This window comes from Syngnathus typhle, linkage group LG5 (genome assembly GCF_033458585.1).
Source record: "Syngnathus typhle isolate RoL2023-S1 ecotype Sweden linkage group LG5, RoL_Styp_1.0, whole genome shotgun sequence".
In the NCBI taxonomy this organism is placed as follows: Eukaryota; Metazoa; Chordata; class Actinopteri; order Syngnathiformes; family Syngnathidae; genus Syngnathus; species Syngnathus typhle.
Genome location: NC_083742.1, coordinates 17,725,776 through 17,737,441, shown reverse-complemented (window position 1 = coordinate 17,737,441; position 11,666 = coordinate 17,725,776). Strand labels below are relative to the sequence as shown.

At 42.7% G+C, this 11,666-nt stretch overlaps 1 protein-coding gene and 1 long non-coding RNA gene across 2 annotated transcripts; one reads left to right on the top strand and one right to left on the bottom strand.

Moving 5' to 3' along the window:
• Positions 1 to 16: 16 nt before the first annotated feature.
• Positions 17 to 11,429, top strand: si:dkey-178e17.1 (tricarboxylate transport protein B, mitochondrial). The gene is made up of 10 exons (XM_061279244.1): positions 17 to 270; positions 453 to 585; positions 4,798 to 4,905; positions 5,582 to 5,681; positions 7,888 to 8,026; positions 8,096 to 8,180; positions 8,283 to 8,387; positions 8,634 to 8,749; positions 8,814 to 8,887; positions 8,983 to 11,429. Exons 2-10 carry the CDS (start codon positions 474 to 476, stop codon positions 9,095 to 9,097), a joined length of 954 nt encoding a protein of 317 aa, XP_061135228.1. The 5' UTR covers positions 17 to 270; positions 453 to 473; the 3' UTR covers positions 9,098 to 11,429.
• On the bottom strand, positions 1,625 to 5,985 carry LOC133154517 (uncharacterized). The gene is made up of 2 exons (XR_009714479.1): positions 5,872 to 5,985; positions 1,625 to 2,172 (listed from the first exon to the last, which is right to left on the bottom strand). It is a non-coding gene; the product is annotated as an uncharacterized LOC133154517 (long non-coding RNA).
• Positions 11,430 to 11,666: the final 237 nt, after the last annotated feature.

Here is an 11,666-nt window from a genome sequence, read left to right as displayed (position 1 = left end):
CCCGTTTCCAAAATAAATCGAGACGAGATTTATTTTTAATTTTACTTAATTCGCTGTCACTGAAGAGCGAAAAAGAAATCCTGCGCCACGCCCTCCCTCCGCCTCATTCCGCTCTCGCCACCACTCACACGCACGCGCCTGTCTCTTCTCGGCCACGCGCTTTTCACCAATTCGCGAGGACATTAAAGTTCTCCGAACGCGCCTCTTTCCTCCGCCGTTCCCCCCCACTTCCTGGTTCCTTCATCTACTTTTCCGTTCTCCCGGTGACACGTAAGTTCCCACGGCAGTCCACACGGTCGTGGCCACGCGCACGGAGCAGTCGCTCGCCTCCACCTGAGTCCGGGAGGGCGCGCGAGACAGGCGACGTACATCCGTGTCTGTGACTGGGTCTTATTTGAGGCTCAGCTTCCACAAAGATTTAACACTCCTGACAGGCATTTTTTCCCCCTCAGAGCTGTCTTGTTAAAATCAAAATGGAGATAAAAGGGACATGTGGAAGACCTTTCCACACACCGAGGTGTCTGGCGGCGGCGGCGCCCGCTGGGAGGTCCAAGTTAACCCACCCTGGGAAAGCGATTCTGGCAGGTACGTAATTTTCAAACTATCTCACGAAAAAGTGACATAAAATGTCAGAATAACTTACAGTACACTTAGCGCCTTGAAGTCTGTCAAGTACCAGTTGCTTTTTTTCCTCTTTTGTTTTGGTTTGTTGTTTTTTCTTAGGTTGAGGCTAAGCAGTCTTTTGCCAAAACTATCGAATTAAATTACACGCAATATTTCCAGGAGGTAAAGAAAGCGGTGCCTTGAGATACGAGTGTATTTCGTTCCACGATCAGGTTAATAGCTCAAATCATTTGAATGAATGGAAATGCACTCAAGGCTTTATCAGAATTGACCTGCTGATGTTACAATGTCGTTTCATGTCTCAGTCAGCAAGGGCACGATGCCATTTAATGCTTTTAGAGAGGAGTGATATGCATTATATGAAGGGCAGGCCCTTGGACAAAGAAGCAGTTATTAGTTTTTTTTTTCCTGGGGTGGTATTTACGAATAGGGGCGGAGTTTATTTGTAAAAACACACTTTGAATAATCCGACCATGTCACTCACTTATACAATTTTTGACTGTAATGGTAATCATCTTTAGAGATGCTGTCACTGTGTCTTGTAAGATCATCTTTAAAATGATGCAGGGAAATTCACGGCGGTTCGTTTGGTCCTGCTGTTTTGGTTAGCGACAGTGATCAAATGGACTCGGTAGTTACCGATTTAATCTCGGTAGTGTTTTTTTTGTTTGTTTTTTTGAGCGATGCATTCATTTCCTCTAAAATGAATGTAAGATTGATAGACGTGTTGTCATTGCTGCCAAAGAAGATTGTTTTAAAATACGGAGATGATGGTTTTGTCCATCAGTCCTTGTTGTTGAGACCGCCCACTGTGCTGTTGATCAGTGTGCTGCAGCACTTTCCGGTGATTGGAGTGGCAACTTCAGCGGGGTTCCTTTGTGGCAGGAACACACTGATTTTGCGTGCGTGTGTCGACGCAGTAAATATGTCAAGAATGGGTGTGAATCAAATTTGAACCTTATCGTGACGATCTTTATAAAAAAAAAAAAAAAAACCTTCCTTTTGGTATACAGATTCTTTATTAGCTAGCGTGGCATGGGCCAGGCGTGCCTAATAATCTGCACGCTTGACACAGTTGTGGCTTTCTATGGAATGGTGGGCCCATGTTGCTTGATGCCATCCTGTGGGGGTTCTTTCCCTTCCCCCCTCCTCCGCCGCCAGCCCTCAGCAGCCTGATTGACTGGCTCGGGTCCCGTGTCGCCCCCCCTCTCCCTCTCTCGCTGTAACTCGTTTCCAGACCGTCCGTCCGGTTTTGCAACAACAGCAGCGTTGCAACTCCTGTGGGCCTCCCTGTCCAAGATATCCAGATAAAACCTGATTTGGGTTGAGAATGACGCTGCATCTCCTCTCCAGCGCCGGTTAGTGTTGTCTGTGTGGAAGGAGAAGACTTTCGAGTGCATGCCTGAGGGCTCCGTCCGGGTAGTCAAAGCAAGAAGTAGAAGGTCAAGTCTTAATGCACTACATTTGCTGTCATTGGCTGCTTCAGCTTCTCTCACGCTGCTGACGGTTGAAGTTGGGACACCAAACAAGAGCGGGCCACTTTCAGGCCTGAGGGCAGAGAGGCGGAAGAACAAAATGGACTTAAGATTTGTTGGCCTTTCTGTGAGAGATGGAAAAAACGTTTTTGTGGAAATGCCATGTTTCCTCGTTTTTTTTTTTTTTTGTGCTCGGTTCACCCTCAGGCAGCATGGCAGCCTGAGTGCTCGTCTCCTCTCGGGCTGAGAGAGCTCGTCATTCAAGCAAGCTTGTCGGCCATTTTCAATGGAAGTGACCAGCTCAATGACTTTTATTTGTCGTTGAAGCTCTTGACCACGCTGACCATGATCTTTTATTATTTTCTTCATTGCAAGTTACCAAAGCACTCAAAGTATAACGACAGTCATTTATTGTGATTTTTAAGATCATCTAAAAAGAACGATTCTAGTCAACTTGCCATCAAGAAGAATCCGTGAGCCAAGAGGGGAGGGAGCGTTGCCCGGCCGGCCGGGACATAGGAAGCCGAAAAGGCCACACCGAGATAAATAATTCTTTTCATCTTCCATGACGCTGTAAATATTAAGAGTCTATTTATAGGAAGCCTTTCCTCTAGCCTTATTCTTCGCCGTTAAATATGAACCATAACATTTTCCTCCATTCTCATCCTAAGAGAATTGGAAATGAGCAACATGTGGATTAATAATAAATCACTATTGCTCCTTTTTAATTGGCCGGTAGGTGCACGGATGATGACGACGACGACAATGCATTATTGATTGCTTGGTTGTTAATTGTGTGATGAAACGGAGATCGTCACTTTTAAACACTGCTGTGCTTCAGCCGGACTTGGAGTAAGCGTCATCCATGTTTCCCCCCCCCCAAAAGGACCATGTTAAGAAGGATGTTAAGAGGCCAGGGAAATAAAGGAGTGGCTGAAGAAGAAGCAGATTATAGTCGGTGGCCAGACCTCGACCCAATAAAGAACTCGATGATAATTCATTTGTGGCACAAGGATGCAACATGTTTTTTTAATCCTATTCATCAATTTTTAACAAAATAATCACCAGATGAATCAAGTATTAAAAGAATTAAATGCAGCCCTTCTATGGTGTGCTTAGAGATGGATAGTCAGATGTTTTTCCATTTCTCATCCACTCTTGTTTGTGTGTATCTGACAAGGCATTTTTTTTTTCAACTCTACCTCTTTGCGCCCAATATTACTCCAGTTCCATTTTCATTTTTTCCGCCGTAATAGCAAGTGTCAAGGATCTATGTGGACGCATCGATTTTATGACCGCGCGGAGGATGGGAAGGTGCAGCAGCAGAGGTTGACGATAAAGATTAATGGCCGCTGGGCACATGTAGCCCACGTTTGGCACTCATTTCAAGTGCGTTTGTGCGATTGTGTGCCAGATGAAAAACGCAGAGCACATGTAGTGGGCAGCTCACACCATTCGTCACGTTGTTTGTTTTCTTCCCTGCTCATGAATGAGCTCAATTGTTTTCTCTTTCCCGACACGCAGCCACCCAATTAGGCCGCGCCACGTCATCGCAAACTGTGGGGACCATCATGTGACTTGTATGAACCTTCTGGGCGTGTTATTGTGGCGAACATCACGGGGGTCACCAACGTGTTGATTCCAGGAATGGGAGCGAATAAGCTTGTATGTTGGGTGCGTCAGGAAAATTCCAAGACTGGTGTCATTAAACCAAATTGCAACATAATTAAGGTTCCCATGTCAGGAAAGTTCCAGGACCGGTATGTTGAACGCTATACAATATGTCCAAATGACAACATGATTGAGTTTTCCGTTCAACGTGTAACGCACCAGCCTAAAAACTGTGAATGGGAATTTTGTGAACCCAAAAAAATAGACGTGCAATCTTAAGAAAAAAAAAATCATAATAATATTGTTGCTAATTCTGATCACGTAGTAGTTCACTCGATACACTGGGCTCGAGTCCTACTCTTCACAATTTATGTGAGGCTTTTGTACCGGCCGGCGTCTATTTTTACCACGTCACTTAATTGGATTGAAGTCACAGACATCTTCTCTTATCGATTTCCCTTAAATGAAATCAGTTCATCCTCCAGATGGGATGATTAAGTTGATAGCGTTAACGATATGCTGAGCCAACGTGATTTAGCCATGTCACAATGCGGGCAATGTTGCGCAATTCACTTGCTCATGATTGCCTTTCCACTCTTGTTTTGCTTTCATTTTGTGCTTGTGTGTATAATGTGTCTGTGTTTTTGTGCGTGTGTGTCATTGAGTTAATGGAGGGTCTTGGCCTGTGTAATGGAGCCCCCTCCCTCGGCAGGCTGCATGATTTAATTAATGTCATCCTTCTCTGTGTCCTCCCTCCTTCCCGTGTGGATTGTGAGGTTTAGACGGCAAGCTCCCCGTGTCCGTTCATGCTTCCATATTTCCGAGCATTCTCAAACGTAATAAACCCCAAATGTGACTGCTCTGAGTGGTTTGGCCGTGAGTTTGATTTCGCTTCAACCAGCTCGCCAGCCAGCTCAAGTCATTTTCCAACCATCTGTGACGTCATGGCACCTTGTTGTCATGCAGGCAGGCGCAGGCTCCTGGAACATACAGCCTGAAGCTAAGCTAAGCACGGGTGCTAAGCTAACAGCCAATTTTGAAGTTGTCTTTTTTTGAGGGGATTTGATAAGGGTTGTTGAATTTTCAGGCGGAATCGCTGGCGGCATCGAGATTTGCATCACCTTCCCCACCGAGTATGTGAAGACCCAACTGCAGCTGGATGAGAAGGCCAACCCTCCCAAATACAGAGGCATAGGTGAGTTGAAGGAAAAATAAGGGTTTGTTTTCACCATATCCGTTCAAACATCGTAAAAAGTGTACAGTATAAAAAAAAAAATATCGTGTGTTGACTCTCCGGAGCTCATTATCAAATTTAATTCCCCGCTGTGAATGTTTATGTCACTTAAGACGCATCACAAAAAAACTCACTATGCATCCCCAACAGACACACACACACACACACACACACACACACACACACACACACACACGGACGTTCACACACGTTATCTTTTGACATGTGCTGCATCTTGGGGAACATGCTAATGAGCGCTCCAGACAGCTGCTGCCTTTTCTGCTCACTAGTGCGTTGCTTTGGCGCTTTTCCTTGTCAACTCTTCAAATGCTTCATGTGTTAATAGGTTTGCTAGTTAATAGCAAATTCTGACTCGCTCCATTCTACGAAATGGACGAGCCGACACAGCCATTCTAAATACCGTAATTTTCGGACTATAAGTCGCGGTTTTATTTGGGTGGGGGGGGGCGACTTATACTCAGGAGCGACTTACATACATATACATGTTTTTTTTCCCTTCTTTGGGCATTTTATGGCTGGTGCGACTTATACTCCGGTGCGACTTAGAGTCGGAAAATTACGGTAAATCAATATTACTGATAGATTAAAAAACAACAATCTGTGTTTCATTGTCTAGGTGACTGCGTGAGGCAGACGGTGCGGAGTCACGGTATCCCGGGACTCTACCGAGGACTCAGCTCGCTGTTGTACGGATCCATCCCCAAATCCGCAGTCAGGTATGCAATCAACTCCCCAAACACAAGCGGCTCGTTAATGAACCGATCCAGATGATTACCACGAGACATTGTGGAGACATTACAACATCCGCTTTGTGGTAGAAGTTTTTTTTTTGTTTTTTTTAACTGCTTGCAACTGGAAAGCGAGAGTGGAAAAAAAAAAAAGCAAAACACGGCTGCCGTCGCTTACCTGGAAGCGTTTGCTCACACAGTCCAATTATTCAAGCCCATTAGCCGCCACGCATAGCAGAAATGCCACGCCGCCACTCTCGAGAGTGATAGTGTTGTTGTTCACGCGCAGCCGTGACATTTATTTCCTGTCAAACGCAAACACACACAAAATAAAGCCACAGGGGGGGCGGGGACTGGCTTTCCTGTTTCTCATTTGGCTTTGTTTGCATACCTGCACGCATATGTGTGTGTGTTGGGCTGGAGGGTCGCGCCTGTCCCTGCGATGGAGAGACAGGTGCAGTCAAGCGGCGCAAAGATGCCACTCAAAGCCAGACGAGGTCTCGGAAGACCACAAGCCGAGAGGTTTTGTCAGTTTGGTGATATTTGTTGACCACGTTTTGACAGGATGAGTTTGACTTGAGAGCGCCGCCTTCAACAGACAACTGGTTGTCATTGCGGTTTTACAGATGACAAATATTGTGTGTCAACTGCAGTGAACGATTTAAGGGGCTATTTATTTATTTATTTATTTTTAATGCTACCATTCATTTCAATAGGGAAAGGTGATTTGAGTTGCGAGCATGGTCACGGAACATATGATGCTATTTAGGCAGTAATATAATCAAGCCAAGAAGAAGTATTTGTTGTTTTCTTTCTTCCCATCTTCAATTCAATCCACCTCAATCTGTGCGACGCCCGCTGTCTCGCACCCGCCCCTTTTATTCTGTGTTCTCCTCCCCATCCCATTAAGTAATTGCCCGCACACCATCGTGTTGCGCAAAGATTATTCCTGGGTCATCGGAAAGACGGGCCGAGCCGAGGATGGACGAGAGAGCAACTGACCTGTTCTACCCTTCAATAATTGATTTGTCACGATATTTATTCGTCCTTCCCCGGCTGCTCTCTTAAACACTTAATGCACAATAGGACAAAGTTGTGTCGTTGGACATCCAGCCATGAGCCATCCATCTGATAGCACAAAATAGTCAGCACAAAAACACATTTGAACTATATTTGAGGTTAATCAGTCTGAACAAAGACTCATCTGCACTTCTAAGAGGGGGTGCATACTTTTGCAACCACAATACGTATTTCAGTTCTTTTTTTCTTTTTTTTTTTTACAAAGTTTCTTAAAAAGAAAAAATGATTTGTTCAGGCCGTAGGTCACATTAATGGCGGAAATTATTTCTCGCTTTTGTAGGAACTGACGACTGAAGAGGGGTGTGTAGACTTTTCATATCCAATGTACTTTGTGGTGTTCTCTAGTACTGGAGAAAAAAAAAAAAACATTCCATTAATTTAGGATGAATTACAAAAGTGATCATTTGCTATCTTTGTGAAGACAGAAAGTATTGATTTATTCGGATTGACTCGATTGTTTTTAAAGCCGTGAGTGCATTTCTCATTTCCGCTCCTTTCCTTCGTCCCTTCACTGAAGCTGTCTGACCTTGTACAAAGACCCTCTAATGAAGAATGTTCAGCGCTCTGACGCATCTCGGACTGTCAGCCAGGTTATTACGGCACATCCTTAAAAAGGAAGCCTTGGCCCATTACGTTGGCAGCCGGGGAACAGCTTGACTATCCATTTGAATAAAAAGTGGAGTAGGTGCGCTGCCATTTTGTTTTCTTTGCCAGATGTGGGGGAAAGGTACGAAAGTTGCAAATGTGACGACGGGTGCGACGGAAGAGCAGATGTGGAGAGTTAATGAGCTGAGGAAAATTCTGCAACAACCTGGCAGATGGACTTAAAAAGAAATGTTGGCTATGGACGACTTTAGGGACACTTATTAGGATGGCAAGTAAACAAGTCAAGCTGAGTGGAAGAAGCCAAACAAGAAAACATCAGCCTTTTCCCCCTCATCCATTTTTTTTTTTTTTTTAAATAGATGTACAGAGCATCATTTTTTTTTTTTTTTAATACAGCTCATATCGAATCTTATAAAATAGTAACTCGACGCTAAGTGGGTGTTTTTGCTGTGCACTCGTAATGTTTTTCGGGGGCTATTCTGTGAAACCTACATTTGTTTGTCGTCAGGTTCGGAGTATTTGAGTTCCTCAGTAACCGAGCAAAGGACGAATCAGGTCGACTGGATAGCACTCGAGGGCTGCTGTGTGGACTCGGAGCTGGTGTGATGGAGGCCGTGTTGGTGGTTTGTCCCATGGAAACCATCAAGGTGTGCATTCAGCGCATTCAGTGGTAATAACTCAAATGGCGTGACCAAATATATTTTTTCCTCGTCAAGGTTAAATTCATCCATGACCAGACTTCAGCCAACCCCAAGTACAGGGGCTTCTATCACGGAGTCAGAGAGATTATCAGAGCTCAAGGTACATGATTAACGCGCCCTCTGGTGGCCGACCACGGCAGTGCAACACCACATGAAGCACTGTGAGGATTTTTGGGGGGGATTTTTTTTTATGCTTCACCAGGTTTAAGAGGGACCTACCAAGGTCTCACAGCGACCGTGCTTAAACAGGGCTCCAACCAGGCCATTCGCTTCTATGTGATGACCTCGCTCAAGAACTGGTACAAAGGTCAGACTACTTCTATGTGCATCCTTTGTCACGCTGTGCTTTATGTAACCGTTTATATCCTATTTATTGTATTTAAAAAGTAAATCAAATGGAGTTTAATGTTAAACAACAGAAGTGTAAATATACATTAGGAATGATACCTCATCATCTTTTGAGTTTTTTTCTCTTTTAACATAATTCTGACAATTCAGTCTACTCAATTCTATTTGGAATGTTTCACAAACACAAGATGGTTTATGCCACTAGGTGATGATCCCAATAAATCCATCAATCCTGCGGTGACCGGATCCTTCGGAGCTATCGCAGGAGCAGCAAGCGTGTTTGGAAACACGCCACTCGATGTCATCAAGACAAGGATGCAGGTACGAAGTTACAAACTTCATTTGTGTTTGTTGCAGGTGTCGTAACCCGTGTTTCCTTCTCAAGGGTCTCGAAGCACATAAGTACAAGAGCACGCTGGACTGTGCGGTCAAGATTCTGCGACACGAAGGCTTAAAAGCGTGAGTCGGCACTTTTATCTTGGCGCTGGGTATCAAAAGTTTACACACCCCTCTTCAAGTGCCACCAATGCATAATTGTTTACTCTCATCCAAAGATTCTATAAGGGGACCGTTCCTCGTCTGGGTCGCGTATGCCTGGATGTGGCCATCGTCTTCATCATCTACGAGGAGGTGGTCAAGGTTCTTAACCGAGTGTGGAAGACGGAGTGAGTCGCGTTTCCTGCTTCTCTTGCCGCTTCCGACGCGCACATCCCAATCGGGGTAGAAATGGAATTAACTTGAATCTTAAAGCTTTTTGATCATATTTTAATTTTGTTAGAAGGATACTTGACTCTTGCATAACTTTCATTCATCCGTATAAACTACAGTCGCATCCATAAACAAAGCCTTTAATAGAATGAGTTTACTATTTAAAGACACCGTTTATTTTTGTCTTTTTTTTTTTTTTTATTCCCATCATGATTGTTTCATTCTAAAGTATAAATATATTTTATCTCTGTGTCAGATGCCAAACACGATAATTTATATAGATACGGTTTATTAATAATGAATTAATTATTCATCTATTTAGAAGATTAATGTAAGTATATTTACTAGGGGTGTAAATCGCGGGTTTTGTCACGATCCGATATATCGATACAAAGAACTATGATACGATATTTGCCGATATCTTAAAGCCCGCTGCGATTCATTCACAATATATCACGATATAGTGCTCTACGATCGATTTTTTTTTTTTAAATATAGAACAATATCCTGATTTATAACAATTCATACCCAAAATCAACAAGGTACTGCAAACTTTTTATTTAGGAAATTACAAGAGTATTGTAGTATACAAAGTGCTTATTTTAACACTGAACTTTGATGTCGTGTTTTTTCTTTAAATGAGCGGCGAGATTCATGCTCCCTGAATATTTGATCACCGCATGGCAGGATTTACAAACTGCACGTGTCTTGTCCGTTGAGCCATCTTTTCTTTGGAATCCATAGTGCTTCCAAACGAATGACTTGAAGCCTAAAGGGGAGCAAATTTCCTCGTCTTTTTGGACACTAGCCATAGCACCAGCCCAGGAGCCGCGGACTAGTTGTCCCCTCCCCTTTCACGCGCGTGCTCTGCTCACAACACAACAACGCCGGAAAGAGGAAGCAAGCAACAATGAACTGGATTTCAAAATAAAGTCGCGTCTAATGTCCGAGGTCAAACACGGCGATATAAATCGATGTTTACGTTTAGCATCGATGCCAATAAATCGTAGAGCATTATATCGATTAATCGATGTGTATCGATGAATCGTTACACCCCTAATATTTACTGATTGGAATGTTTCATATCTGTATGTTTAAAAAAAAATGTAATTGCTGTTGTGTTGTTGTCTTTCCCTTCAAAAAAAAAAAAAATCCAGTCTAGATGTAAATGTGTTTGAAGAAGTTTAAAAAATATATATATATATATTCTCTCCATATCCAATTGCTGTATTTGAAGCTTGAGAGCCAACTTGAAGTGCTTTTCACCTGAGCAGGCTGCTGCAGGGTGATTACGTGTCCATGGTTTACGTTTTATTGTTTTTTTAAATCTTGTTCATCCAGTGTTGTGGTTCTTGGGAAAATGTAGTCGGACATTGCGCCAAAAAAAAAACCCCAAAGTTTCATCTTGACTTAAATATTATATTCGGATCAAATAGGGCAAATTCGTCATAAAAATCTCCGACTCAATTTGTCATGAGAACACGACGCTGCCTGGTTGGCAAGTTGCTTTCAAATAGTTCCCTCATGTGCCTTTTGATTAAATATCACTATAAATTGTATTTAGTGTCTTCTCTCACAGTCTGACTGATGTTTTCAATGACATAACAACCCACTTTTTTTTTTATCATTTTCTTGCTTCACTTACTAAAATGTGAATCATGGCAAAATAGATTTTTAATCTTATAAACTGTCATTTTCCTCCTGTGTGTGTTGTCAATCTTAACATGTCCACCCTGTTATAGTGAACTACAAATTGGTGTAAAAACCTCGAAGAAATTCCAAACATGTTTGTTAAACATTCATCTTGCTTACTGAATTGCGTTGCCAAGATAAAATCCACCATAATTGAATTAAATTTTAACATGAACCAAAAATGTTCATCCATTACTGTATTTACTTTGACTTATTTGAAAAGTATTACTCGTGTAACATTTCTGACGAATAATTATATTTTTAAAAAATGTCTCTATACTTAAATATACTTTTTGTTTTGTTTTATCATTGGGTGTACAGTTAAATAGCGCCACAGGTTCATGTCTTCATGAAGCCTTAATGTTGGTTCAATGAAGATGTGTAAAAAAGTAAAAGTTCATCCATTTTTTTTTTAAAATTGACTTTTTAAAAAGAACTTGTTCTGATTAATTGCTGTATGTTAGGGGTGATGCTGGAATAATTCATGACTTGATCAAACTCGGTCGGCTGATGTCATTTGTCAGCTTTTTTTATTTGGTCAGGTCTTGTGAAGAAAAGAGGAGAATTGTGTTCAATAAAAACAATCTTGTAATAGAACCAATGACAATGTAGCAAGAGCTTCATCTTGTGGAGCATCAAACACTGGAGCGATTATCTCCCTCTGGCACTCACCCAGTGATGAGAGAGCGCTCCTCTCCGCACACAATGAGGTTTTATGAGGAGCCTCCATTCATCCCGTCATCATTTTGTTCCCTGATGGTGCAGAGATGTTTGATCCAATAAAATGGGCAAAATCTCTCATGGCTCGTTCAGTGTCGGCATGATCAAACCGACGAGC

Coding starts and splice junctions, on each gene's coding strand:
- si:dkey-178e17.1 (XM_061279244.1), top strand. CDS start 474: ATGGAGATAAAAGGGACATGTGGAAGACCTTTCCACACACCGAGGTGT. Junction 586..4,797: donor TGGGAAAGCGATTCTGGCAG/GTACGTAATTTT, acceptor TTGAATTTTCAG/GCGGAATCGCTGGCGGCATC. Junction 8,388..8,633: donor GCTCAAGAACTGGTACAAAG/GTCAGACTACTT, acceptor TTATGCCACTAG/GTGATGATCCCAATAAATCC.